Below are 26,618 nucleotides of genomic sequence, written 5' to 3'. Positions count from 1 at the left end.
AAATGCTTAAATTAGCATAGATGGGAATTTCTGTCAAATTAACTAATCAATTTTCAGACTTTCACTTATAATTGATTTATGAATGAATGACTTATCCCAAAGTTGCACCTTTAAGGTGTCACATTGGGTTCTTTGTTAACATGTTTTCAGTTGGATTTAGATGGACTGCCAAAATAGCAGTGTAAATTTGGCCCACATTTGGCCTTGAATGGCAGTGTTAAGTCAGGGTGAGTCTGGCTCCCTCAAACCAGGTGTGTTGTGGAACATGTCTGGGCCCACATAGTACATGAAATGGCCAAAATCAAGCCTGGCCCATGGCTACTGCCAGTGCCGTAACTGAGTTGTCAGTGCCAAACTTGAGACAGATTTGGCCCAAATGTGTCTGCTATCTAGGTTGTTTAAACCCCCCCCCCCCCCCCCCCCCCCCCCCTTGGATGTATACCGTGTACTACTGTCCTGCTGGAAGCTGCTAGCAATAGGAACAACACTGAGTTTAACTTCAAGGATTCTTAAGGCCTTTTCACATTTTTTAAAGATTTGAAGTGCCCTACAGTGCCCTAATTATTTGCTTCCTGCTTAGTAAATTATATCTTTTTCCCAATACAGTATGAAAAGCATGCATACATCCTGGACCTCATGTTGGAAGCTCATCAACCAGTCCTATTAATAGGAGAAGCAAGTTCAGGAAAAACAACATTGTGCAAGTCTTTGTTATCACAAGAAAGACCACACATGCACTTAGTAGCTAGTCCACTTCTACACTCTAATGATTTGCAGAATGTATTTGAAAGTACAACCAATAAGAAAACTGGACTGGACTCTTTGATTTTGTTTGTGGATGATTTACATGCAGCACCGTTTGGTAAACAAATTCAACTAGCATTCTTAATTTGAATCATGTTCTTTCATATTTTCAATAAAATCTTTGTGTAATATTTTATGTAAATATTAACTATTCCCCTGTGTATCTCAACAGATAATAAAAACACATCAATACTTCTGGAGACCTTACGACAGTGTATGTCTAGGAACGGAGTGCTGACATCAGATAGCTGTCGCTTCAAGTCGCTCAGTTCTGGAGCAATTAATTATTTGGTTACTTGCAGCACTTTTGGGCCAAACAACTCCACTCAGATTTCCCCACGGCTCTTAAGACTCTTCACAATCTTTGTACTCCCTAGTATGACCACAGATATTTTATTTTCTATCCATTCCACAAAATTACAGCAGTGGCTGAAAACATTTCCATCCATGTCAAGAATTGCAGATATGGCACACAGTATCATTAGTGCAACATTTGATGTGTATCTTGCTGTTTGTGAAAATTTGCACACTCCTGCACACAGTCCCCACATTATGTTTTCTCTACATGACCTTCAAAAAGTTTTCCAAGGAATGCGTCTATTGGATCCAAGGACTATAGTCTGCCAGAGTTGTTCATCATCTGCTTTGCCTGCATTTTCTATAGCTTCACTTGGTCCCGCAGCAAATGTTCTTAGCATTGCCCAGCTTTGGGCACATGAGTGTTGGCGTACTTTTGGGGATCGTCTGTCTGCAGAGGAGGACGTTCAAACATTGATGTCAGTTCTTACCCAGGTATCTGAAGAGTATTTTGGTAGCAGGCTGGTGACTGAGCCTCAGAGCAGTGGAGATTGTCAATCAAAACAGGAAAACACAGAAATATTAAACCAGCATGAACCTTTGATTCTAATTCAGCAAGATAACAATGAGAGTATCACATCCAGAGAAGAGTTTGATAAGCCTTTCGTGGCTGATGTGATATTTAATCAGGAATCAGAGTCCTCAGAGGAGTGGAGCACCACAGATTCAAGCTTTATAAGAAGTGAAAGTGATGAGGATGATTATAGTCTTATATCTTCAAGCAGAGGAAGTGAGAAGATGTTAGAGTTCAAGTCAAAAAAAGAACCAAGCACAGCTACATGGTCACCTGAAATGTTTGGACAGACTCCTATTGGAACACAACTTTTTAAAAGTGCTGGAATCAAAATAAGCCCAAGTATTAGTTCACATAGTGAACTGGATCAATGTGACATTTCAACATGTGAAAAAGCTCAAACTAGCTCAAAACAGCTTCAGCAGTTGCTGAATGAAGTTGTTTCTTCCACCCACAATATGGTCTACAGTTCAGAACATAGTGAACCGCACAAATGTATACCACACCAGCAGCCTAAGCACAAATCAGTGTACCAGAGGAGAGACCTGGACATGTTGGTTCAACAGGTATCTTACATCATAAAAAGAATAGACAAAGAAAATCACTGTAAATCTGTTAACTTTGTTTTTCGAAAGAGGGTTTGTCAACTTGCACATATCCTGCGTGTCTTACTTATTCCTGGTGGACATGGAGTTCTTTTTGGAGCTGCAAAGAAAACAGGCCGAAAAACCACCATACGCCTAGCAGCTGAATTGACAGGATCCCATCTAGTTGAAATTCACAGTGGAAATGCAGACAAACTAAAGGAGATAATGAGGGAGGCCGTGAGTGGTAGACACGTGGTTGATGGTGGACATGTGATTTTTCTGATCCATGAAGATATTAGCCCAACAATTAAGGAAAAGCTACTCATGGTCATGGCTGATGGAACAATCCCAGAGTTGTACTATGATGAAAAACAAGAGGATGCAGCACCTAATATCGCAGCTATAGAGAAGAAGCCATACAAATGTTTAAGGAACACCCATTTCATTGAAAAGTAAGATGTAAATATGTATTTCATTTATTTAAAATAGTATGAAGGCACTTTTAACCTAAATCACCATACACTATGCCATTTCAAAACATAAAAAAAAATCAATTTGATATAATCCACAATATTATCATTATTTCTTGTTTGTAATCTTCCATCCATCCATTATCTGTAACCGCTTATCCAATTTAGGGTCGCGGGGGGTCCAGAGCCTACCTGGAATCATCGGGCGCAAGGCGGGAATACACCCTGGAGGGGACGCCAGTCCTTCACAGGGCAACACAGACACACACACATTCACTCACACCTACGGACACTTTCGAGTCGCCAATCCACCTGCAATGTGTGTTTTTTTGGACTGTGAGAGGAAACCGGAGCACCCGGAGGAAACCCACGCGGACATGGGGAGAACACACCAACTCCTCACAGACAGGAGCGGGAATCGAACCCACAACTTCCAGGCCCCTGGAGCTGTGTGACTGCGACACTACCTGCTGCGCCACCGTGCCGCCTTGTTTGTAATCTTGGTCCATGCAAATTATGACTCTGTAAGACTCCCAGTCATTGCAAAAATCTAAAGACAGATTTTAGTCTTTTAAAGTCTTTTATAGTCTTCTATGTTCTGATTGCATCACCATGTACATGCATGTGGGGAAATAATACTAAATATAATATGTCCCCTTAACTCAGAAACTTCACAGAAAAGAATGAAAATAGTTACGATTTCCTGTGGGCCCCATGGTTAACATTTAATAGAATTTTTAAAAATAAGTATTTGTAATAGTCTTTAATTATTATGTTCTTCCCAGTATTTCTACAATACTATTATTTCTTGGATTCTCAGTGTTTTAAAATGTAGATTGCAGTGAAAAAAACTCTTTGCGTGTGATGGACTTTGTGTTCTTTGTGTTTGTGTGTTTCAGAAATAAACAAAGAAATCTGCACATGTTCTTGTTGATGCCTCTCAACCAAGTCATTGCTCAGAGACAAACTGGACAGACATCTCTAACTCTGCAAAATATGACTAAGGTTTTAAGCCTCTGCTCATGTGTGGAGGTTTACCAACCATGGAGCTATGACACTTTAGTTGAAATTGCTTCAGATCAACTAGACCACAATATTTGCATTGCAGAGACAGATGTGCAAAGTAGGTTTAGATTTTTAATATAATTTAATTATATATTATCTTACAATCCCTGGATTCAGTCATATAATTTTTGTTATCAGATATAAAGCACCTCACGGAACTGGCTTGTAATTCACTCACATATGAATTACATGTCATATATCACATGTGCCTCATAAGGGCTGCACTATTCATTGCTTCACATTAATGGCACATGTGCCCTTGTGTTTCTCTTAAGCTGACAAGACCCTTATGACCAGTATTGCTCAAGTGATGGCAGGAATACACCAGTCTGCTATAAAATATGCCACCACCCTTTTAAACATTGTACCATTTAGCCCTCAGACGTATTCTGAGCTGATAAGCTACTTCATCCACCTGTGTGGCCACCTTCGGGAGCAAAATGCAAGACCTGCTAACAGGTGAGGACTTACATAGTTTTGGACATGTTGCTATTCCGTCATGTTTTTCTAAATTAACTTTTCCAATTTTCTGTATGTTTATTAACTCTTCTGCTGTCTTTTATCAGGGTGGCAATAGTTTTGGCACGGGTAAAAGATATGACTGATACAGCAGACAAGTACAGCCAGGAGATTTTGAGGCTTCAGGCCAAATTTGATGAGACACAAAAGGTTATTTTCTACTACTATTTTAATTATCTAAAAAGAGTTCATGTTTTTCTACTGAGGCATATCAATGTTAAATATAACAAGAGGGTTACACTTTATTTGGAAAGTCCTCTATAAATTATATACATATAATTCAATTATTCAAATGTTCTGGTGATACTCAGTTGATACTCCAGTCTGATACTCAGTTGAAGGTTTTGTCTTGAGGTTAACGATAAGGTTATATTTAGGGGTAGGGATCGATTTAAAAAGATCTTTTACACTCAATTTCAAGTTCACTTGCATTAAATAAATATTTTGTGAAATGATGCTTGAAGATATACTGAACATCTACAAACCATTTACAGTGAACCATCCAAATAAAGTGTTATCAAAAACAGATATGTAAAGTTAAATATGAGTCTCCCGACAACCTGGTCTTACATAATTGACATTTTTGGTATCATATAGAGATACAACAGCTAATTTATTTAAAAAGATATATATATTTAATGCCTGTGTGTTAAAGACTATGTATAGAAATCTTGTATACCTGGATTTTTCTTTTTCAATAAACAGTTCAATAAACTAAAACAACAAAATTTTCACTGGCCAATTACTTTACACTAGAGTTAAGGTTGTTTTTGTATGAAACTTCCATCTATTGAAACCTTTATGTATTGTTTCTGTTATAGTGGTTTAACCACCTGAAAGGAGCTGTGGACACTGAACACAAACACTGTGAACAAACTCGTCAGCAGTGTCTACTGGAAGAGGGTCAACTTTTTCATCTAGAAGAACAGTTACAACGCATTGAGCAGCAAGCTCAGGATACCCTGAAAGAGGTTAGACATTACTATGCAGTACATTAGTATATGTTTGCAAAATATTTGTTCAATATTTTGTGCTTTTTATTTAGAGTAACTGACATGTGTTCCAGGTGAGCCCATTGTATCAGGCAGCTTGCAAGGCCTTACAGTCACTAAATCAGTCTGACATTGATGAAGTTAGACACTACAGACATCCGCCTGATGGAGTTGTCATGCTCATGAATGCTTTGTGCATGCTGTTTAATCGTCAGTGCAACTGGGACAGCAGCAAGCAACTTTTAGGACAACCCAATTTCTTACAGGTTCAGGCCCAAAAAAATACATAGTCAAGAGGTGGCAAACTGTGGTCTTGGGGGTCAGTGTCCTACATAGGTGAACTTCCTGCTCGTAACACACCAGCTAATCCTGGCAATTTACAAACTATTTTGGACTGTGGCCCCACAGGAATGCATTTGGCCTCCTCTGGCTTAATCGTAAAATTTTTATTTCTGGTAATTCACTGAAAAAATATCAAAATTCTTTTTAATTGGCTCAAATATTTTCCTTTCTCTCTGTTAATCCACCAGGAACTGGAATTCTTTGACCGTTCAAAGTTAAGCAATGAATTGTTTGAAAAGCTGGGTCAAATTGTGCAGGCACCAAACTTCCAGCCACACCTGGTTCGTGACATCAGCCGAGCATGTGAATCTTTGAGCTACTGGTTACAGGCAGTGTACCAGTATGCCTGTGTTCAGCGGCAAATGGCCCCACAGGAAGCCCAGAAGAACCATTTAAACAAGTGCATGGCTGAGAGCCGGGGAAGGCTGCGTGTAGCTAGGCTGCAGGAGGAGGCTGCACAAGGTAAGTTGGAGGAAGTCGAGAAGCAACATCAGTTGATCAGAAGGAACTTAGAAGAACTTGCAGCCCAGCTTCAAAAAGCTCAAAACCAAGAAAAGGAGGCTGCTGCTGCAGTCAACCAATTGAACTACTACATTGAGAAATGGAACTCTGTTCAAAAGGTAGGCTAACTAAATATTGAATGTTTTATTCATGTTTATGTCACATTTAAATTAATCAATACCATGATATTGTTTCAAATTTCTTTTCCGTAGGAAACAGAGATGAATATTCTTAACATATCTGGCGATGCACTGATTTTGGCAGCTGCCATAGTTTACTTGGGTCCATTTGATTCTGACATTCGACTGGATCTGCTAGAAACTTGGCACAAAATGTGCCTCACTGGAAGGATTACTATCAGTCCAGAAGACTCACAAACACCTCTACTTGATGTACAACAGTCTACTTCTGCACACATTCCTGTCAGCATGGACCTTCAAGGAGTTCTGGCTCAAGCCATTGGTGAAGACCATCCTATTCAAGCAGTGCATCCACATCCAATCTTGAAACTGTTGTTGTGGGGGCATAAAGTTCCATGGGCCCAACGTAGGGCTTTGTTGGCAAACAAACAACAGTATGAAGAGCTCAGTTCTCAAACAATACTGGGGGCAGGTGGTTAACTATATCATTAATCTTTATTTGACATCAGAAATATTCATTATTCATTTGTGCTGTATTAATTTTGAGGGCATTTCAGGACAGTTACCAGGAAACACTGGAGGATCCCCAAAAGATGACGAGTATGAGCTAGTTGTATCTGCAGATGATCCAAAATTTTGTGACAAACTCAAGCATGGAGCAGAGAAAGGTTTGCAATTTATTCTGTCACAGATAAATTTCATATCTCCATTTTTTATGTTTTTTATTTACTTTTGTATATTTTTATTTATTTTAGTATCTGTCGAGGTTTCATAATGACCAACGCAAAAATAATCCCTTAAATCCAAAGTCCTTAAAAATGTACGTATAGTACAAAATAACTTTTAAAAATAATTTGTGTGTGTAACATATAATTGTAATTCAAATATTTTTATTAATAATGTAATGTGTAATGTATTTAAATTCATAACATAACTGCATTATAATAGTTTATTAGAAAAATTATAGTAACAGTATTAAAAATCACAATTTTCATTTTATTCAATAAAATATCTTAAAAAAGATATAGTTCAAATATTTAGTACTTTAAAAATGGCAAGCAGAATTTATTAATCACTGCATTCCTTTCATATTTCAAGGAAAAGGCGCTGCAAAAACTTGTATCAGCTGTTTTGTATGTCCAGTAGTATGTGTAGCTTTATTCTTTATGTAATTTTTCATTATGTAACAGTTACCATAAAATGACAAAAGAGCAGAAGAATGTTTATATTTTATATTACAATTATGCGTTGAAAAAAATACTTTACAACTTATTTTAAGCTAATATATAATGTTAGCAATCATAAGAACTGTATTAATAATTTTAGGTTATTTTTGGTTAAATAAAATGACTGGTGTCATTTTTAATACTAAGTAGCAGTTAGCATAAAATGACAAAAGAGCAGGATAATATTTGAATTGTGAAAAACAATTACAGTCAAATGTTAACCTAACTATTTTTCAGAATTTCTGTTTGAAATTACATGGACAAATTTGAATGATTATTACTTTCTAAATACTTGAAATAAATGAAAATAGTTGGGTTTTTGTTTAATAGAATACTTTAATGTAGAAAAATATGTGGTTTTTGACTAAGAATGTTTACATGTGATTCCAATTAACTCCTAAATGCCAAAAAATGTATATGCTCACAGTTTTTCTGTTCCAAATGTATTTATTCTATAATATTTATTCTATTATCCTAAATAGAGGATAACATGTGGTACCTCATAGTGTTTTTTTTGGACATCGATATTTGTTTTTTAAAAAACAAACATAAAACATGTTTGTTTTATGAAATACTACAAATATACATTGCATGGTTTATGTTTGGGCTATGAAAAGCCATTTTGGGCAATACTAGGTTCTAACAAGCAATAATGGACTTACTAGGAGTGGAACTATTAGTCCTTTTTGAAAAATAGGGGTAATAAATATCCAAAGTGTCAAAAAATGTGTCAAACCATGCTCCATTACCTTGAATAAGGTGTTAAATGAATGGCTAGAGCCGTTAAAAGGTATTGCACGATAATGTGCAATTCCCCTTATACAAGAGAAGCTGAAAAATGTATATAATTTAAAAAAATGGATTACACATGGTTTGCTTAAGGTAGATTACTCATTATTTGTCTTTATATTTACATAATATGGAAAGGAGACAGTTCCAGCTTTCATATGACAACTTAATTATGCATATATCATATAAAATAAAAAAGTTATGAAGCAGAGAATGTGAAAATTACAAGTCTGAAACCAGCAGTGGTTCATTGGGGCCAAACATATTTGTACACCTAATACATTAACCAAAGAAAATTGTTCTCTTTTATAGAAGTTATTTTTTGGAGATGAAAGCCTTTAACAAGACTATAACAATACATTCATTTACAACCAGAGCTGATTGCACACTCATCCTATTTAAATTTTTAACAGGTTTGAAAGTGCTGATTACTCACTTTGAGTGTGCTGTTCCAAGTGAAGATATTCTTAACATGTTAAACTGGCCACCTAAAAACTCTCCTGAATTTTGCCTCTTCCTATCTACTCCACTTCCAGTACACATTCTCTTGGATGGTAAGAGATGTTTCTGTCATGATTCTTTATTAAATATTGAAAGGTCAATCTGTGGTACATATTAAAAACCTGAAATGGTATTAACATAAAAGAGGTATTGTAGAATAGTGAGTTATATTTACTGAATTATTTCATAGAGAATACTTGGACACAAAAAATGCAATTTGCCATTAACCCATTTATGCAGATGTTACATGGTTTTGTATTGATCTTACCATTTGGATTTCAGTCAGTAATTTATTATTTATGATTTGTTTCTGTTAGAGATTCACCCCTTATTCCTGGAAAAGGTTAATGTTATTGATCTGTCTCTAAGCACACCTGAAGTTAAGAATATTATTCTGACAAATGTAATCCAGCCAGAGGTCTCAAAAGAGTGGTTACAGTCCTGCCAAGCAAAGACCAATAGACAAGTACTTCAGGAGCTTCTCCATTTAGAGGAGGTAGTGATAAAGAACATTATTACACAATTATGTTTAGAAATTATATTACACTACAGTCTAAAATTTGGATTCTTAGACCGATTTCTTATATTTCAGGCTTCTTTGATGGAATATACCCTCCAGTCATTGATGCCACTTCTCCAGGATCCTGAATTCCTCCCACGTGTCTCAGTGTGTCAGAGCACCTCACTGAGACTAAAGGCTGAGATTAAAGAGCTGTCCGATGAAATAGATGGCAACAAACCGCTGCTTGATGAGTTTGACCGCATAGCATTGCTGGCCACAGACCTTTATAAGGCTCTTCAGGAGGTTGGACGACTATCCCCCTTTTACTTTTTTCCTCTGCACAACTACTTGAATGCTTTGCAGGAAGCTTTAGCCCTGAAGGGTAATCGAGACTTTATGTGTAATGGGGAGATTGTCAGTGGTGCGATCATGTCAGAAGTCTCACACAAGATGGTGTCACATATATTTGCTCAATACAGACCCTGCTTGTTACAAAGCCATGCAGAAGTACTGAGCTTGCTTGTCTCTGTAGTGTTTTTCAAGTACAATGAAGGTTGCTCTGATGTTGAAAAAATCACGTTCCTCAAGGGAATTCATGACAAAAAATCTCTAGATGATTCAACATCTGAAACGTCTGATTCAAAGCTTCCTAGCTGGATACCACTGCACTTACATGCTGATATATGTGTCTTAGAGAAAATCCCACCCTTCCATGGTCTGGTCTGCTCACTCAAAAATTCATCCAGGCAGTGGCAAGAATACCTACGCTTTCCTTCATCAACTGTGATTGGTCCTGTTCCGTGTCAGTCACATTCCCATCTAACAACTTTACAGCGTGCTATTCTCTGGAGGACATTCTTTCCACAGTGGCTAGCAGCAGTGTCTGATGACCTCGCTGCTTGTCAGCATGGAGAGCTTGCATGTTCACCTGTAGCAACTGGCCCCCACACTGGTTCTCCAGAGGCACTCTCTCACCTTTTGTCCAAAAACAAGTGGCCTGTAATTGTCACCTTGCCAAGTCAAAGCAGAGATGGATTAGGAAACATTCACCCTCTCTACTGGATTAAAGATGTTGCCCAGTACCAAGCCGAAAACAAAGGGGTAAGGAGTTATTTTGTTTTCAAATATGAAAATTAAATATAACCTTACACTATTTGTACAGGGTGGCACGGTGTCACAGCAGGTAGTGTCACAGTAATACATCTCCAGGGATCTGGGGTTGGGGATTTGTGTCTCACTCCAGGTGACCGTCTGTGAGGAGTTTGATGCGTTCTCTCAGTGTCTGTGTGGGTTTCCACTGGCTGCTCCAGTTTCCTCCCACAGTCCAAAAACACACATTGGTAGGTGGATTGGCAACTCAAAGTGTCCGTAGGTGTGAGTGTGTCGCCCTGCAAAGGACTGACGCCGCTCCAGGGTGTGTTCCTGCCTTGCACCCAGTGATTCCGGGCAGGCTCTGGCCCTCCTGCAACCCTGAACTGGATAAGTGGTCACAGACAAGGAAAGGAAAAGAAACTATATTTACAACGGTGTATTTCTTGCGGTTGTAATATTTATATTTTACAGTCCTGTGCAGAAAGATGCCCTTACATGACATTTCCAGTCAAAACAGTTTTCAATTACAAGGTATTCATTTTTCATTGTCAGGAAAGGAGCATATAATGTATATTTAAACAAACATTACACAGAGCTCATATTTCTTCAAGCTTTTAATATAGACCTAATTATTTTGGGGATTTAAATTCTTCTATTAGGTGTACAAATATTTTTTATTTTTTTGTGTGTGTGTACCGCTTAATTTTAATTCAAAATTCAACATTCTCCAGATCTTTTTGTCATTTTATGAAAACAGTTGCGTTGTATTAAAAATGACTAGTCATTATATTCAACAAAAAATAACTTAAAAATGAAGTTGTTTCAAAATAGCATGGAAGAAGGATTTTTTTTGTCAATGCATTTATCAATGAAAAAGTGCTACAAAAGCATGTGGCTCAGTTATTTTCAGTTCTTGAGGATAAAATTGTATCCAAAAGTATGTGTGAGTTTTGGTTTAGATGATTTAAAGATGGCGATGTTAATGACAGTGAATGTAACTCTTTAATACATGATTTTAAGTTATTTTTGTTAAATAAATTGAAAATTGTAATTGTTATACTATGCAACAGTTACCATAAACAAAAGGACAAAACAGCAGGAGAAGGTTTATGTTTTGAATTACAATTATACATTACCCAAAAGTTTTTAGTTTATTCTAATATTTATTGGCTCTTTTCACTGGAAACTACAGAATCTTCTATGACTGAAAATTGTAGACATCATATTTTTTCATTGTTTTATCAGCTTTTTGTCCTATTAATTATTTCAGAGCTGGTCAGATCTAGCACAGCGAAAACATATTATACATTGATTCATCTACAATTATTATTATGTCATCACTTATTTATTATGTCAACACTTTTAGATTATTTAAAACATTAATTCCCAACTTTTTGAACAACTTCACAAAAGCTTGTTTTTAAATTCTTCAAAACTTTTGACAGGTGAAGGTGACTGTAATAACTTTTGGGACTGAATGCCAAGGAGATGTTGTTCTCTCAGCGCTCCATACAGCTGTTCAGACTGGCCATTGGCTGGTCTTGAACAACTGTCATCTGCTTAATTACTGGGATATCAAAGTGGTAACTCAGTTAAGACGGCTGATGTCTTACATGTCAAAAGGTGACTTGCTTTGGTCTGTATCACACTGAGAATTATTGTACAGTACCAGTTTAGAGCTATTAAAATGTGCATATAATTTTTGTTTGAAATCTGATGGTATATTGCAGGTGTGAAGACCGAGAAGGGGGCCAATCCAGTTGGAGAATGTGCTGGGAATCATGTGCACTCCAATTTTCGATTGTGGTTTATAACAAAAGGCGATGCTCCAAATTCTGTTCCAGGTATTGTATTACATTCAACTAGAATCTTTGCAATATGTCATTAATAATTTAAAGTTAGCTTTTTAAGATAATACCCATGATATTATAAAATTACTCTTTGCTATTACATTATAAACAGGAGGCATGTATTGTAGAATCATTTTAGGTATTCATGTTTTTTTTATTAGTTTCTGGTAAAATAACCCGAAATGTGAAATGATATTAAACATTTGTAATACCATTAAACTGACATGAATTCAGAAGGACCATCCTCAGCATTACTGATAATACTGAAAGCTTCAGTAGTGCTGTGTTACTTTCTAATGTTCGATTTCCTATTGCAGCTGTAATCAGGGGTTATGCCTTGCACTTGGTGTGTGACTCACACTGGGGCCTGAGGGATGAGCTGTGCTCCTCTCTTAGAAAAGTCACATCCACAGCTCTTCTTGCCACCTCATCTAGAAACACTGGGGACACAGTACCTCTTATTCCCTGCGCTATTCTTCATTCTGTTTTATTACAGAGACAAAAGGTGAATTCTCAGGGACAACACAACATTTATTACTGGTAAGGAACCTCTGCAGTGCTCTTGCTTCTTGAATGTTAAACAGCAAATGACAAAGTGCCAGTTTTGTACATTTTCTTCTCAGGACTGAGGAGGATCTGCTGGCTTTGGCTACTGCTCAGCTTCACATTGCCAAACACTGCAGTGACCCGAGTGAAGCAATGGTGTACATAGCAGGTAGAGCTGCTACCTTTAAGGAAATAAATGAGTATTCTACATTTAGTAGAATGCCCTTTTAGTCCATTTGGCATCTAAAATTTCTACAAATTAAGACCTGAGTATACATTCAGATTGTTTAATCATTACAATTTAATTTAAAAACTTTTAGTAAAGTACTTTTTAAAGGCTTTTTTATGCTTCAGATATCAATATTCAGAAGTTTTTTTAATTACTACAAAACATTTCACACCAAACCACTCTGAACTACTTTGTTTAAAATTTAATTACATAACTTGTAATAAATGTAGAAATGTAGCAAATGATCCTTTAGCTTTTTTACACAAGTAGCCTAAGTGACAGGCATTGTGGCAATCATACCATACCTATTTTTAGTGTGTAATGTACTTTGCCTATCAAAGGCAAATATTCAGATTTTTTTTTTTTTTGAGGTTTCACTCATTTTAATGCAACACATGATAAGCAGTTTAATAAACATATGAATAGTGCTGAGCGATATGAGCACAAATCAATATCACGATTAATTGTACATTTTACCACAATTATGATTAATGAACGACTATTTTTGTTTTTGTATTTTTGACCTTCATAGTTCAGTGATGAGGCTTGTGCTGTAAATCTGCTCCAGTATTAAATATGGGATATTTTTTCTAATGTTGCTGGGAGCTTGTTCCTCTCTTGTTTTCTGAGCACTGTTTATATTTGGTGTGTGATTGTACTTTGGCCACTGAAATTGTTTTTTCTCAGTGTTTAAACTTGACTTCGATTTTTGTTCAGTGATGTCTTAATTAGAGTCAAACCACAGCACGTCCAACCTACAGATGCCATATTTTGCTTTTGCACTAGCCGATCGAGTCCCCTGGCCGATCTCGGCATTTAGGTTGCTTCCATGTGACAGATGGGGCAGAATCTCGTGACTACAGCTTGGTAGCATGGTTTTAAAGGGACAGTACATGAACACACAGTGGGGACACAACAGAATAAAAAATAATCAATATAATCAATATAGACAAAATTATGTCAATTATGATTCATTTTTGATTAATTGCCCAACCCTACATATGAATTACTTTTTTGTTACTCTGGTTATATATAACAGTGATACGTTTTTACCAGCCCAAACTGCACTCTGAAAACACCGGAAAATCCATCTGCAGAGTCAAACCAGAAAATAAATTATCCTGGCAGTACATCCACTAGGTAGAGTGCATAAAATAGGGAAATATAGACCTATTAATGTATCTTTTTGAAACACAAATTCAGTTTAAGCAATACTAGGTAAGATTTGGTATTTTTGCTCCTGGGCTCCCCCCTAGAGTTGGAAAAGTGAAATTCACTTTTACAGCACTGTCCTGAAATCAAGGGAGATAAGGCTTTCTATCCTCCTCCAATTCATAATGGAGAGCCTTTAATAGCAATGACAGAGGCTCTGCTAACTTTATTATAGGTCAGTGGGGCATCACAATAATTTTGAAGCAATAATTTTAAACTAAAATTTTTACCTAGTGTTGCTTTAAATGCTTTTGTAGTTCCATAAAACCATTCCAAATTGGCAGTGGTTTTGTCACATCTATCAGATGAAATAAACCCCTTTAAAACTGTGTAGTTATGATTAAAAAAAAGTTAAAAATAGAAGCAAAATTATGTAAATCTTTAAATACTATAATCATCATGATGATTTTGAGTTTGGTTTTCTTTTGTATTTTTCCTACAGCTTATCTGATATATGGGGGTCATGTGTCAAATCATTCTGACTTAAAAGCTGTTGAGGCTGTGTGTAGAATCTGTATACAACCTGCATCTCCTATGGGTGGAATTGGCCCACACACTCTTTCAGAAATCATCAGGACAGGATCCTATATGGGTAGGAATACATCATTTACTACAACCACATGTCACTACTGGTGTCCAGAACTTCATAAAAAATTGTTGAACAATTTGCATTTGTAACTTTAAGAATTTTTGCATAACTTTTTTTCTGATGTTTTCAGACACCGATGATCTTCTAAAAGGCCTGGGAAGCAGTTTTAAAACCGCATTATACAGTAATGATGCTGCTTTACTAGGATTTAGTGCAGGGATGATGAGTGAAATGGTCAAAGTAAAAAGTCACAGCCTCAGCATCCTCCTCCTTCAGTCCCAAGGTGGCTTTACAACCGTCAGAGATGCTTCACTCTTAAATATCCCAAATTCCCAGATGCTCCCAAACTCCAAAAAAGCATGGGAAAGGCTACAAGCCTTGCGAGTTGAATTAGATCGCAGATCTGAGAGCAGAGGCATGAGGGTGGGAGTCGTATCATTAGGCCCACTGCATACTTTCCTCCAGACTGAGTGGGATCATCTTTCACATGTGGTTTCGTCAATTCTCTCCAATCTTCAGGATAACCCCTTAGCTTCTTCCTACGTAACATTATCCACTATTTCTAAGTTGGAGACTCAAGCACACCTGCTCAGAAAGTATCAGTGGGCAGAATCCATTGGTTCTTGTCAAGTTTACTGCTTATCTGCCTTTGCTAACCCACGTGGCTTTCTGGCAGCCCTGATAAGAGAGACTGCCCACACCAAACAGCTAGACGTCAGCCATGTTTCATTGCATTTTCAGGTAAATATATATTATTTTTCACTTTTTGTCCTTATGTACAATTTTGCAGAGCTTCCAAGAAATATGACCTGTGTCTCATCACGATAAGTCTCATCACATGCAACATCACGATAAGTGTTCAAGATCCTACCTCTCTGTATGACAATGTCAGTACGCCCATTATATGTGAAATTTTTGTAAACACATCTTAAACCTGACCTTTTTTGTGGCCCTACATTTAAAATAAAGCAGTCACAAATTTTTTATTCTGTTTATTAGGCTGTATTTTTCAAATGTATGCTCATGATGAGATGTCATCTCCACTGCCAAAACTGAAAAGGCAAGTGGTGCTACTAAAAAAACAAAAAACAGATTATAAACTATGTTGCCAAATGTATTTACTCATTTGCCTTTGCACGCAAATAAACTTGAGTGACACCCCATTCTTGATCCATAGGGTTTAATATGATGTTTGCCCATCCTTTGCAGGTATGACAACTTTAACACTTCTGGCAAGATTTAGGAGTGTGTTTATGGGTAATTTTGAAAATGTATAAACACGCCATAAAATTGCACTTGCCAGATTTGGTGTCAAGTTTATATACTGCATTTGAAGTTTTATACAAAATGTTTGGCTACCCATGGTCAAGTTCCATGTTTAGCTATTTTGAGTTGACAGAAACTACACAGCTCTACAGAGAACACATTTTTACAGCATGAATACACTGTACTACATATATGAATACGCACTTGGGAATGTGTGGTGTTGCATATTTTATATTTTGTTTGTTTTGTCCAATAAGTAAATAGAAAGGTTGCACAGCCATTTTTTTCTTGTATGTTATTTCAACAAAACTATCAAAAAATTGAACTATCAGTCATTTTACTTGATATCAGCCATCGAACCTGAACATCAGAACATGCAAATCTACTGAAACTTGAGCAGGACTGGGCCTGCGCATTAAATGCAAAATTCTGTACAATTCTGGAGAACTACTGTTCTCACAGAAAAACAAACACCCCTTCTGTTCATTTTCATTCACAAGCTCTGCATCTTTTGAGGTGTAATTTTATGTTTGAGTAAAAAGCTGACTGTACCTTGTTTGTAGTTGAAGTTTGACTTGTCTGTGAGCTTTTATTCTAAGTTGAATTACAACAGAATCTCATTTGTGACATGAGCTGTTTATTTTTAAAGCACTTCCGGTATGCATTTATATTTAATGCATAGTTAGCATTCAGAGTCATTTCCACTTTATGAAATACAGCAAACTTAAGTCAATATTACCCACCTATGGTGCAAGAATAGAACACAACCCTCAACCATTTTCATGCTTTTAAATCTTTGGCTGGAATGTCCACCATCCTGCCGTCAAATGCTGTTTCTTATCTATGCCTTAGCCAGCAATGTAATGAGAGAATGCCTGATTCATTTCAGACCGAGACACAATTTGTTTCCCATTTACTAAGCCACACGTGTCCTGTGTGCAAGCAGATCAGAAAGATAGCAAACCATGAGGAACAGTCTCTGGGTTTTTTTAAAAAAACTTATTGAATTAAAATTGTGAATATCTCCTTAATTAGAAGAGGAGACCTCCAAAGAAAGCTTGAGTGACTGCTGGCAGTGGTATTGTCCCATGTGGTCAGTGTGGATCCAACTCCCAAGTGCAGTGAGAGGGGGGAAGATACTGAATCAATGGTGGCATCCCTCAGATGACTAATCAGGTCCAGTAAAAATCATGTCCTGACTCTATGAGGTCATAACAGATCCCTTGGCATGTCCTCAGAAAGAGTAAACGCTGTGGTCAGTTTTAGCCTCCTGTTCATCTCTATTTAAAAAATAATCAGTCTCCGCTAATATGTGTTCCAGGTGGATGCTGCTCACTGGTGCTGATTGAGTAACTCCATAATGTCTCAAAAAATATAAAAGGTTTTGGTGTCTAAAAAAGTGCTGTAAAAGTTTAAACATCATTAATTCATTGGTTCATCAGTAATTGTTCAGCCAGGCATTCTGAAATATGAGGGAGGTTATATGGAAAAAAAGAGGATCAAGAATAAACCAGAGTCCATAAACACAACCATAACTTGGTTTGTCTCCACATCCCCAGGTTCTAGATGCTGCAGTGAGTCTAGCCTCTATATCTTCAACTGGTATCTACCTTTCTGGAATGGAGCTTCAAGGAGCGATGTGGGATACAAGATGTGGAGTTCTGCAGGACACTTTATCATCTAAACCTTGCCCTCTTCCTCTTCTTTGGGTGAAAGCTATAGAAACTGACACTCAAGCCCCTCCGATCTGTTCAATGCCTATGTATAACTGTCCCCTCTACCTTGACAATGAGAATACAGATGAACAATGGAGCCTGTCAGATGTAAATTTTGTCACTTATGTTCCTCTCATGACAAGATTAGATCCAGTGCTTTGCTCTCTGAGGAGGATTAGACTACTTAGCAAACTCATTCAAAACTGAATATTTTTGACCTGAACAAAGATTCCAGTCAGGATTTCTGCATAAAAGTTTAATTTTTAAGAAGTTAACAACTAAATTTGTATTATTTAACTTATATAAAATAGTGCCTCAGAAACACTGCTTTAAAGTACAGTTTTACAAGTGTGTATGATCAGCTCAAGAATCGTTTGCTTTAATCTGTAAGATGATTTACAATACAACAGTGCCAAAAGCAGTGAATAAATTTTGTACAATATCAGATTTTAACATCAAGCTTGAAATCTTTCAGTTCATATGTAAAAATGGATTTCTGCATATGTACATTAAGGGTCCAAAACCTAGTGAACTGCCACAGTAGGCACTGACTATGTTCTAACCGACGTATGTCCTCATTCGGGAACAATATAGGGATGCTTTATTTAGGAAGCAATTGCGACAGCTGTTTATGGCACACTGCGCACAACCGGAATCTACTTACCTCAGCAGCTATTGTCGCATCAGTGTTTCAGTGCAATCGCTTTTACTCTTCAGGTATTTATAGCAATTTTATTCATTTTTACTCTGGAAGAAGAGCAAAATAAATAGGAATTGTGTTTGGAGTGCATCATGGAATTGCCTTCATGGGTGGGAAACGGTTCAATGCTGCCTTAAAAGTCTGCCAGATTAAAGCTTCTCAGTAGCCAACATATTTAAGATATTTAAGAATTGAGACAACCTATGTGTCGGCAGCATGCACACTATGATGTAAAATGCTCTCCATGTAGACAGCTCACTAGGTTTTGGGACAGATCCTATTATCCCTTTATCTTCTGGATCCCTATTTTCAGTGTAACTATCGTTTCTTGTACAGACATGGCTTGAGCTGAAGCCCTATTTTCTTCATTTTATCGGAAACATTTCTTATCTTGGTAAACTCAAAACTGTAGAAGTGGGTGTTTTCTGTGTCCTAAAGAGGAAATATAACCAAAAAGTGTAATTAGTGATTTATTAAGAAAAATGACCAACAACTTAAAATAAGACATAAGCTATACATATGTGAATGAACTATACAACAGCAGAAGGTTGTTCATTGGTCTGTTTTCACACCGAAAGCTAAAAGTCAACCTTGAAATACATTACACCAGATGTTGATAACAACCCATCCAAACTACACATGTAAAGAAATCAAACCACAGATGTCCATAAATTAACTTGTAATAATAAGAGATGACACAGGGAAAATACTATTTGATCATGCTTACTAAAATTTACTATGGAGAAACTAGTTGCATACATTGCTCAGGTGTAATTTGGGCTCATTCTTCCACACAAACACTCTTAAATAATAATACATTTTATTTATAACGCACTTTACATTTCAAGTAAATCTCAAAGTGCTACAGGATAATCCGAAGCAATAAAAAAATCCATCAAGAAACAAGTAAATAAAAACAAGATCAGTAGAGATGCAAAAAAAAACAAAAAAAAACCTAAATCCTAGTAAGCCTTTTTGAATAAGACAGTTTTTAGTTGTTTTGTAAAAGACTCCATGCTCTGTGGTGCCCTCAGAGAATCTGGGAGTGCATTCCGAAGACGTGGGGCGAAAGCTTGAAAAGCACGGTCTCCCATAGTAGAAAGTTTGGTCCGGGGCTGCTGAAGGCAATAGGCATTGGTGGAACAGAGATGTCTTGAGGTATTGTGCGAGGTAAGGATCTCTTTGAGGTACAGCGGGGCGTTTCCATAGAGACATTGGTGAGTGAGAGAATAGATTTTGTATTCTTTTAATTTTGTACCCCTCAAACCCTGAAGGTTCTGCGGGCTCCTCCTATGAGCTCTGAGCTTTTGTTCCTTTCATAGATTTTCAATTGAATTCAGGTCAGGTGATTGACTGGGCCATTAAAGCCGCTTCATTTTCTTCCTCTGAAACCAACTGAGTGTTTCCCTGACTGTGTGGTATCATTGTCTTGATAAAATGTCCACCCTCTTTCATCCTTCCTTCAATTATATGAAGCGTGCCAGTGCTGTGTACCGAAAAACAGCCCCACACCATGATGTCCCCATCTCCAAACTTCACTGTTGGTGTGGTGTTTTTGAGGTGATATGCAGTGTCCGCTGACCTCCAAACATGGTGTGTATTATGGCATCCAAGGAGTTCAATTATGGTCTCATCTGACCAGCCCATATTCTCCCAGTATTTCACAGGCTTGTCTAAATGTTGTTGAGCAAACTTTAAACTCGCTTCCACATGATTTTTTTTCAACAATGAAGTCTTGCGTGGTGAATGTGCATACACGCCATGACTGTTGAGTGCATTTCTTATTGTTTTCTTTCTGCTGCTCTCCACAAGTGGTCCTTGGCTCTTGGACAATTATCTTTATTCTTTTCACTCCTTAGCCTGAATTCTGGCTGGGGACACCTGGTCATGGCTAGTTTGTGTTGAAATTATGTTCTTTCCACTTTCCACTCACTGGAATCTTCTGTAGTTTAGAAATTCTGCCATCAGTATGTTTTGTTACAATAAGGTTGTGAAGGTCTTGAGAGAGCTCACTGGTTTTACCATCAGGAGATGTTTCTTGTGTGGCACCTTGGTAATGAGACACCTTTTTATAGGTCATCAGTTGAACCAACTGATATTCATTTGTACTAAGTGGCAGGATTGCTTTCTAATTGCTGATAGATTTCAGCTGATGTCAAGATTTTCCATGGTTTATTGTACCTCTCTTTCTCATTATTACACATAATTAATGGACATCTATGTTTTGACTTCTTTACATGTGTGGATTGGATGTGCTTTTAGTGACATCTGATGATAATTTCACGTCAATATAAAATAGAAACCATTAGAAATATATTTACTTAGAAAATTGGTGACGTGTTCAATGCTTCTTTCACCCACTGTATACACAATATGTAACATGCGCTCTGAGGTTTCTCTTACCTTACTGACCAACTTAAAACCCAGACGAGAGAGTGCTCCAACAAACTGGCGGATGTCATCAAATCTGCTTGCAACTTCTGCAATTTTAAGAACACCCCTGCAACAAATGACAAAAAAGAAAATGAAAAAAACATTTTGACATGCATTAGAGATGACATTATACCACTTTCTTTATAGACTTTGAAGATCAGTATGTTTTCTGGTGCTATAAGCAAATCTGTTGAATTCAGACTTAATAACATCTTTATATCCTTTTAATTCTTTTATGTCCTCTGAAAAAGGATCCAGCATTTTGGATTATCAGTCGGATTCTTGGTATCAGATTGGTGCTATCACACTTGTAAACAAATGGTTCTAGTCATGCTGTCTTTTCAGCTGCAGTAATCCCAGTGTAAGGCATCTTTTTTTTCAATATTTTTTGCTTTTTGTAATCACTGATATCTTAATCAACTTTTTAAATGCTTGGTAATCAGTAATCAAATCGGATGACAAAATAATCCATACAATCATTTTTCCTGGTTCTATCCACTAGCTGCAAGTACCATAATTAAAACACAGATATGAAGATAAAAAACACGTTTTACCCATCCACCAGAACTCTGTTTGCCTCAGCCAAAAAGTCACCAAGGTTTGTCCCCATGAGAGAGAGACAGAAAACTGCAATATCCACTGTGGAGTCAGCAAGCGGCACCTGTTAAGGATACAAACAAATTAAAATCTTTGTTTGAGGAGCCTCTAACACATCCTTATGCCCAAAACAGTATTCTAAACGCTGCCACTGTTTATTGATGTGTTCATAACTTTAATTTTACTTTGATTTCAACATTGTTATATATATTTATATATGATATTTGAACAGGACCACACTGCAGTGAAACAGTATACATGCAGTATTAAAATCCTAGAAGGGACAGCATTTAAGATTTGTATTGATGTCAGCAATAAACACTAGTTTTCACTAATAATCAACCCAACTTCATTCATTTATTCACCTTCTGTAACTACATCATCCTGATCAGAGTCAAGTTTGGTCCCAAGTTTGAGCCTACACCGAATCATTGAGCGCAAGGCAAAAAACATCTCAGACAGGGTGCCAGTGCCTTACAGAAATGTATGAATTCAGGTTAAGACCATGCTATATATTATATAGCCAAATAACAATGTGTGTTTTTATGAATGTGGGGAAACTGAAACACACAAAAACACAGCTAGAACATATGAAACTCCTCCCAGCCAGGTACCTGAGATAAGAATTAAACTCAGGACACAGAGACCCTAAAGCTCTATGGCAGCAACACTACTTGTTTCACCAATGTGTCCCGCTCAACCCAGGTTCCTTGTAGTTTTAGACTCGATCCGACAAATAAATCTGTTTTAAAGGAAAGGAAAACTAGGTAAGATTTGGTATTTTTGCTCCTGGTCTCCCCCTACTGCTGCAGAGTTTAATTCCTAACCCTAACCCTAACCCTAGCATATCTGCTCTTAATCTAAGGTGATACAAAATATATTCACTACTGTTCAAAATTTTGAACGGTACACTGTGAAATGTTCTTGTTTTCAGTGGAAACACCCTGAAAGGCAAATAAACAGGACATTCTGACATTGTCAGAGTAAGAAATATTGCACTTAATAGAAAAGATGACTGTGTACTTCAAATATTGCCTTTCTTTTTGGAGCAAATACGGCTTGGCAGACCCTAGGCATTCTAGCTGTCAATTTTCGAGGTAAATCTGATGAGATGTCACCCCATTCTTCCTGGAAAATCTCATACAACATGGATTGACCTGATGCAGAGACTGTGCTGGCCACTCAATTACGGTCCGAATTCTCCTTATATTCTCCTTATGACTCCTTATATTTTAAATATTGCTGACACGTTTTGGATTTTGGATTGTAGGATGAAACTGGCCCCAATCAAGCGTTGTCTACAGTATATGGCATGGCAAAAAAAAAAAAAATTGTGATAAACTTCCTTCTACAAAGTCCCTTCAACTCTCTGCTCCTCATAAATGTTCTTCTGTTTGATCCAAAGACCTGAAACTTGGACTCATCTGTACACAACACCTTTCAATGTCTTTTCTCTTGGGACCATCATAGTCTTCTCTTTTTGTTGGCCAGGCTGAGGTATGACTTTTTCTTGACAATTCTGCCATGAAGTGCAGCATCCTGAAGTCGCCTCTTCCCTGTTGATGCTGACACTGGTGCTTGACAGGTTCCATTTAATGTAGCTGTCAGTTGACAACCAGTGAGGCGTCTTTGTCTCAAACTGCACACTTTAAGGTATTCATGCACAGTTGTGCATTAGGGCCTGCCACTGCCTTTTCTGTCCTTATTACAGCCAGTTTGTGCTACTCTCTGAAGGGAGTAGTTAAAAGCATGGTAAGATATTTTCAGCTTCTTTGCAATATCTCGCATTGAGTAGCCTTTCTTTCCTAACACAACAATAGACTGACAGGCCTCTAAAGAAGGTTATTACTTTCTGACCATTTTGAGCCTGTAAGCAAGCCTGATATTTCAGATACTAAACTAACCTAGAATGTCATGCTCCATTTTATGTTCCCTTATTGGTATACTGTTTTTCAGCTGTGCAACAAAACAGGAAAAGGGTTTCCTAACGATCGATTAGCCTAATAAGATTATGTACTTGGACTGGCAGCCATACCAGGACATTGAGGGCTGAGAACTGATGATAATAGGACTATGTGCAAAATAGGCCTCTATACAGAAATAGGTCTTAATGCAAACATTTTCATTCTTTAAAAATGATCTAATACATTTAAATTTATTGTATAATGGACAATGAATAATAGTTTGTGAATTGCATGAATGTGTGTTTGCAAGTGTTCTAAAACTTTTGAACAGTAGTGTAATACAAAACATAATTCAAAATTCAATAATAGCATCCCTGTCCTCAGTTTATTATCACACCACATTGTCCTTTTAATACTGAAATGACATTAAAAGGGACTTACGTTGGCCATATCACAGGAAGTGACAAAGTCACAGACAGGGGCCAAATCAAAGCAGTGCACTTTGTTCTTTACACTCTTTGCAATCTTGCAATCTCCGCAACCAAAATCAGCGACAACCAAAGAGGCTGGCCTGTAAACAAACCAAACAAAACAAAAGAACAGTTTTAGAAATAACATAATTAAATAGTTTAGCAGTCTAGAATTATCAATAAGTTATAGTTCTCTCACTTCTGTCGAATGTAAGAGATGATGGAATCCACTGGGTTTGCAGGCCATTGTTTAACTTGCTCAGTGTAGCCTTTGTGGTAAACCCCGATGGCATCAGGGTCCTGCTGAAACATGCGTTTGGCCTCGCCACTTGTCGAGGTGTAGAGCAGTTCGTTAATGTAGCGGAAACGAGCAGATTCTAACCGTTTCTCCATCCGTGACCTCAAGGCACTGGAGCGGTCGATGGTACTTTTCCTCTCCTCTTTACTCTTCTTACTTTCTTCTTTTTCTTCTGTTAATTTCTTATTGACTCCAGCGACATGCTCCTTTAACTTGTTTGCCAGAAACAGAGAACTTGGATCGACTTTGACTGGCTTTCGTTTTTCACAAAGTTCAAGTGTGATTGTAGGGTTTTTAATAGCAGTGCTGAATTTCTGGGGCTGTTTACAGGTCAGTTCATCTTCTGTAGTTTTTGAATGGCTTCTGATATTGCTTTCTTTATCTTTGTTTTTCTTTTTTTTCATGATCTTGCCATTTTTAGAAGGGTGTGTGTTTATTGGGAGAACTATATCATTCTTCTCTTCCAATTTCATTTTCTCTGACGACAGGCTATCTCCTTGCATTTTTCCTTCTCTTAGTGAAGGTGTGGTTTTCCCTAATTTTTCTCCCTTTAAATTTACCTTCGCAACTTCAGTTGCATTCTGCAGGAACTTATTCTTGCACCGTTTTTTGTTCTTCATTTTATTCCTCCATTTTTTTCGGCTCAGTTTGTTCTCTGTAGTACTTTCTTTCTGACGCCCTTCAGCTACTGAAACCCTATTTTCTTTCAACTCTGGTGAGGTACTGTAATCTGAAAAAAATGTGGGATAAAAATTTCCTGTCAATATGTGATAACATGATACAGAAGATGGATAATGGCTACTGTGCTTGGATACTCACCTGGTTCCTTTTGTTTCTGCTTAGTCCGTCTCTTCTTTACAGGTATTTCAGACACGTCCACTTTGCTGTGCTGCTCTTCTTCAGGGTTGGTATCAGGGATTTTCTTCCGTTTTTTGTGTTTTTTCTTCTTTTTATTTATGTGGACTGGAGCATCTTCCACTTCTCCATCACTGCCATCAGAAGCCTTTAAACTGTCCCATTGTGGAAGTGACCCCAAGGTCTGAAGTGTTCGCATAAGACAACGCTTGCTGATTTTTTTGGACAATTCAGATCCCTTGAAATGAAGATAGTTATTAAAAACTTATTTTTAAAAGGTAGGTTCTTGGATTGTTACCTTATTTCATACAATTATGTACAGATATAATGTGGGCAGTACACCATTTTCGCATTCACTTATTTGTATAGCCATTTTATACTTTAGATCAACAAAATAATTTTAGTCAAAACATCATGACAATTTTTATAAACATATGATGTAATTTGTTCATTTATTTCTGCTCCTGTTTTAAGGTAATAATGCTGACAATATTTGACAGTTGTTTAATGATTAAAATATGACATTTTATGTTTTTCTCCTGGGCTCCCCCTAAAGAACATAATTAAATTTTACAGCACTGTCCTGAAACCAAGGGGATGGTTTCCTACCTGCCTCCAAAAGTTACATAGTGCAGTTATCAGCAGTGCTGGGCCCAGAGTAGCAAAGACAAGCTATGTTGTCCCTATTACAGATCTGTGGAGCCTCACAGAAATTGTGAAACAGTACTCTTAAGGTAAATTCAATCTAGTGTTTCTTAAAAACAAAGTAAGTAAGTTAGTAAGTATCAACCATCAAATACAGCTCACAAAAAACGCTAAATTATTAATCATTATACAGCATTTATCTGTATGGGAAGCCCATGTGAGTAATAGCAAGTTTAGACACAGGTCAGTTGTTGACCTCTCATATGGATACCCTACAAAACCAGTGATGCCCATAAGGGCTACTCATCTGATAACTCCAAACCTCTCTAAATTATGACGAGCTACTGTGGAGGACACAACCCATGTTTAACCCGTGTAAGCGCCACTAAGTTCTGCTGGCTGGGAGGGAATTACTTAAATTTAAATGTTAGCACGGACACAAAGTGTTAGCAATTTATAATTAGCCTACATAGTCTCACGGTGTAAAAGCCTAAACAGAAATGAATGAATTAATTTTCATAAAGCATTAACAGATTACCTTCCAGCTGAGAGCTTCAGTTTTGACTCCAGCTGCAGCCTGCTGTTCAGTAGGAACACTGTCCGTCCATTCCTCCTCAGTAAACATGTTTGAGAAGACCTGAATGTAAACACAGAACTTCGAGCTAAAAGTGGCCTGTGGTCTGCGGGTAACTCGCCTATGCCTATCCTGACGTTATCAGATAACTGAATAGATCTGAAATTAAACTCCCATTTAAACGGTTCACTGCTGCGAACACTTTTCAGCAGATCTCGGCACCATCAGAAAACAACGTTAACTCGTGAACACATGGTTCAACGCCATACACTGGGCTTCCTCTGTGTTCCATGTCTAGGACACGCTGGGCCTATAGCACCATCTAGTGCTTCAT

At 37.3% G+C, this 26,618-nt stretch overlaps 2 protein-coding genes across 2 annotated transcripts in view; one reads left to right on the top strand and one right to left on the bottom strand.

Moving 5' to 3' along the window:
- Positions 1-17,794, top strand: part of LOC136688910 (dynein heavy chain domain-containing protein 1) — a 33,128-nt gene extending 15,334 nt beyond the window's left edge. Inside the window, exons 24-42 of the mRNA XM_066662454.1 lie at positions 607-862; positions 977-2,714; positions 3,632-3,855; positions 4,073-4,256; positions 4,364-4,466; positions 5,138-5,287; positions 5,383-5,574; positions 5,839-6,270; positions 6,364-6,763; positions 6,849-6,959; positions 8,720-8,860; positions 9,125-9,303; positions 9,400-10,410; positions 11,847-12,024; positions 12,132-12,245; positions 12,569-12,791; positions 12,875-12,966; positions 14,681-14,830; positions 15,618-17,794. Of these exons, the coding sequence (XP_066518551.1) occupies positions 607-862; positions 977-2,714; positions 3,632-3,855; positions 4,073-4,256; positions 4,364-4,466; positions 5,138-5,287; positions 5,383-5,574; positions 5,839-6,270; positions 6,364-6,763; positions 6,849-6,959; positions 8,720-8,860; positions 9,125-9,303; positions 9,400-10,410; positions 11,847-12,024; positions 12,132-12,245; positions 12,569-12,791; positions 12,875-12,966; positions 14,681-14,830; positions 15,618-15,655 (5,916 nt within the window). The 3' untranslated portion in view covers positions 15,656-17,794. The remainder of the gene's footprint in view (positions 1-606; positions 863-976; positions 2,715-3,631; positions 3,856-4,072; positions 4,257-4,363; positions 4,467-5,137; positions 5,288-5,382; positions 5,575-5,838; positions 6,271-6,363; positions 6,764-6,848; positions 6,960-8,719; positions 8,861-9,124; positions 9,304-9,399; positions 10,411-11,846; positions 12,025-12,131; positions 12,246-12,568; positions 12,792-12,874; positions 12,967-14,680; positions 14,831-15,617) is intronic.
- On the bottom strand, positions 17,794-26,596 carry rrp8 (ribosomal RNA processing 8). The gene is made up of 7 exons (XM_066662457.1): positions 26,249-26,596; positions 25,030-25,303; positions 24,112-24,940; positions 23,884-24,013; positions 21,496-21,602; positions 20,912-21,008; positions 17,794-18,940 (listed from the first exon to the last, which is right to left on the bottom strand). The coding sequence occupies exons 1-7, from the start codon at positions 26,333-26,335 to the stop codon at positions 18,827-18,829; spliced, it is 1,638 nt and encodes a 545-aa protein (XP_066518554.1). The 5' UTR covers positions 26,336-26,596; the 3' UTR covers positions 17,794-18,826.
- Between the last annotated feature and the right edge of the window lie 22 nt (positions 26,597-26,618).

The sequence above is a fragment of the Hoplias malabaricus genome, chromosome 1, assembly GCF_029633855.1.
Source record: "Hoplias malabaricus isolate fHopMal1 chromosome 1, fHopMal1.hap1, whole genome shotgun sequence".
Taxonomy (NCBI): Eukaryota; Metazoa; Chordata; class Actinopteri; order Characiformes; family Erythrinidae; genus Hoplias; species Hoplias malabaricus.
This window is presented reverse-complemented; position numbering and strand designations above follow the sequence as displayed.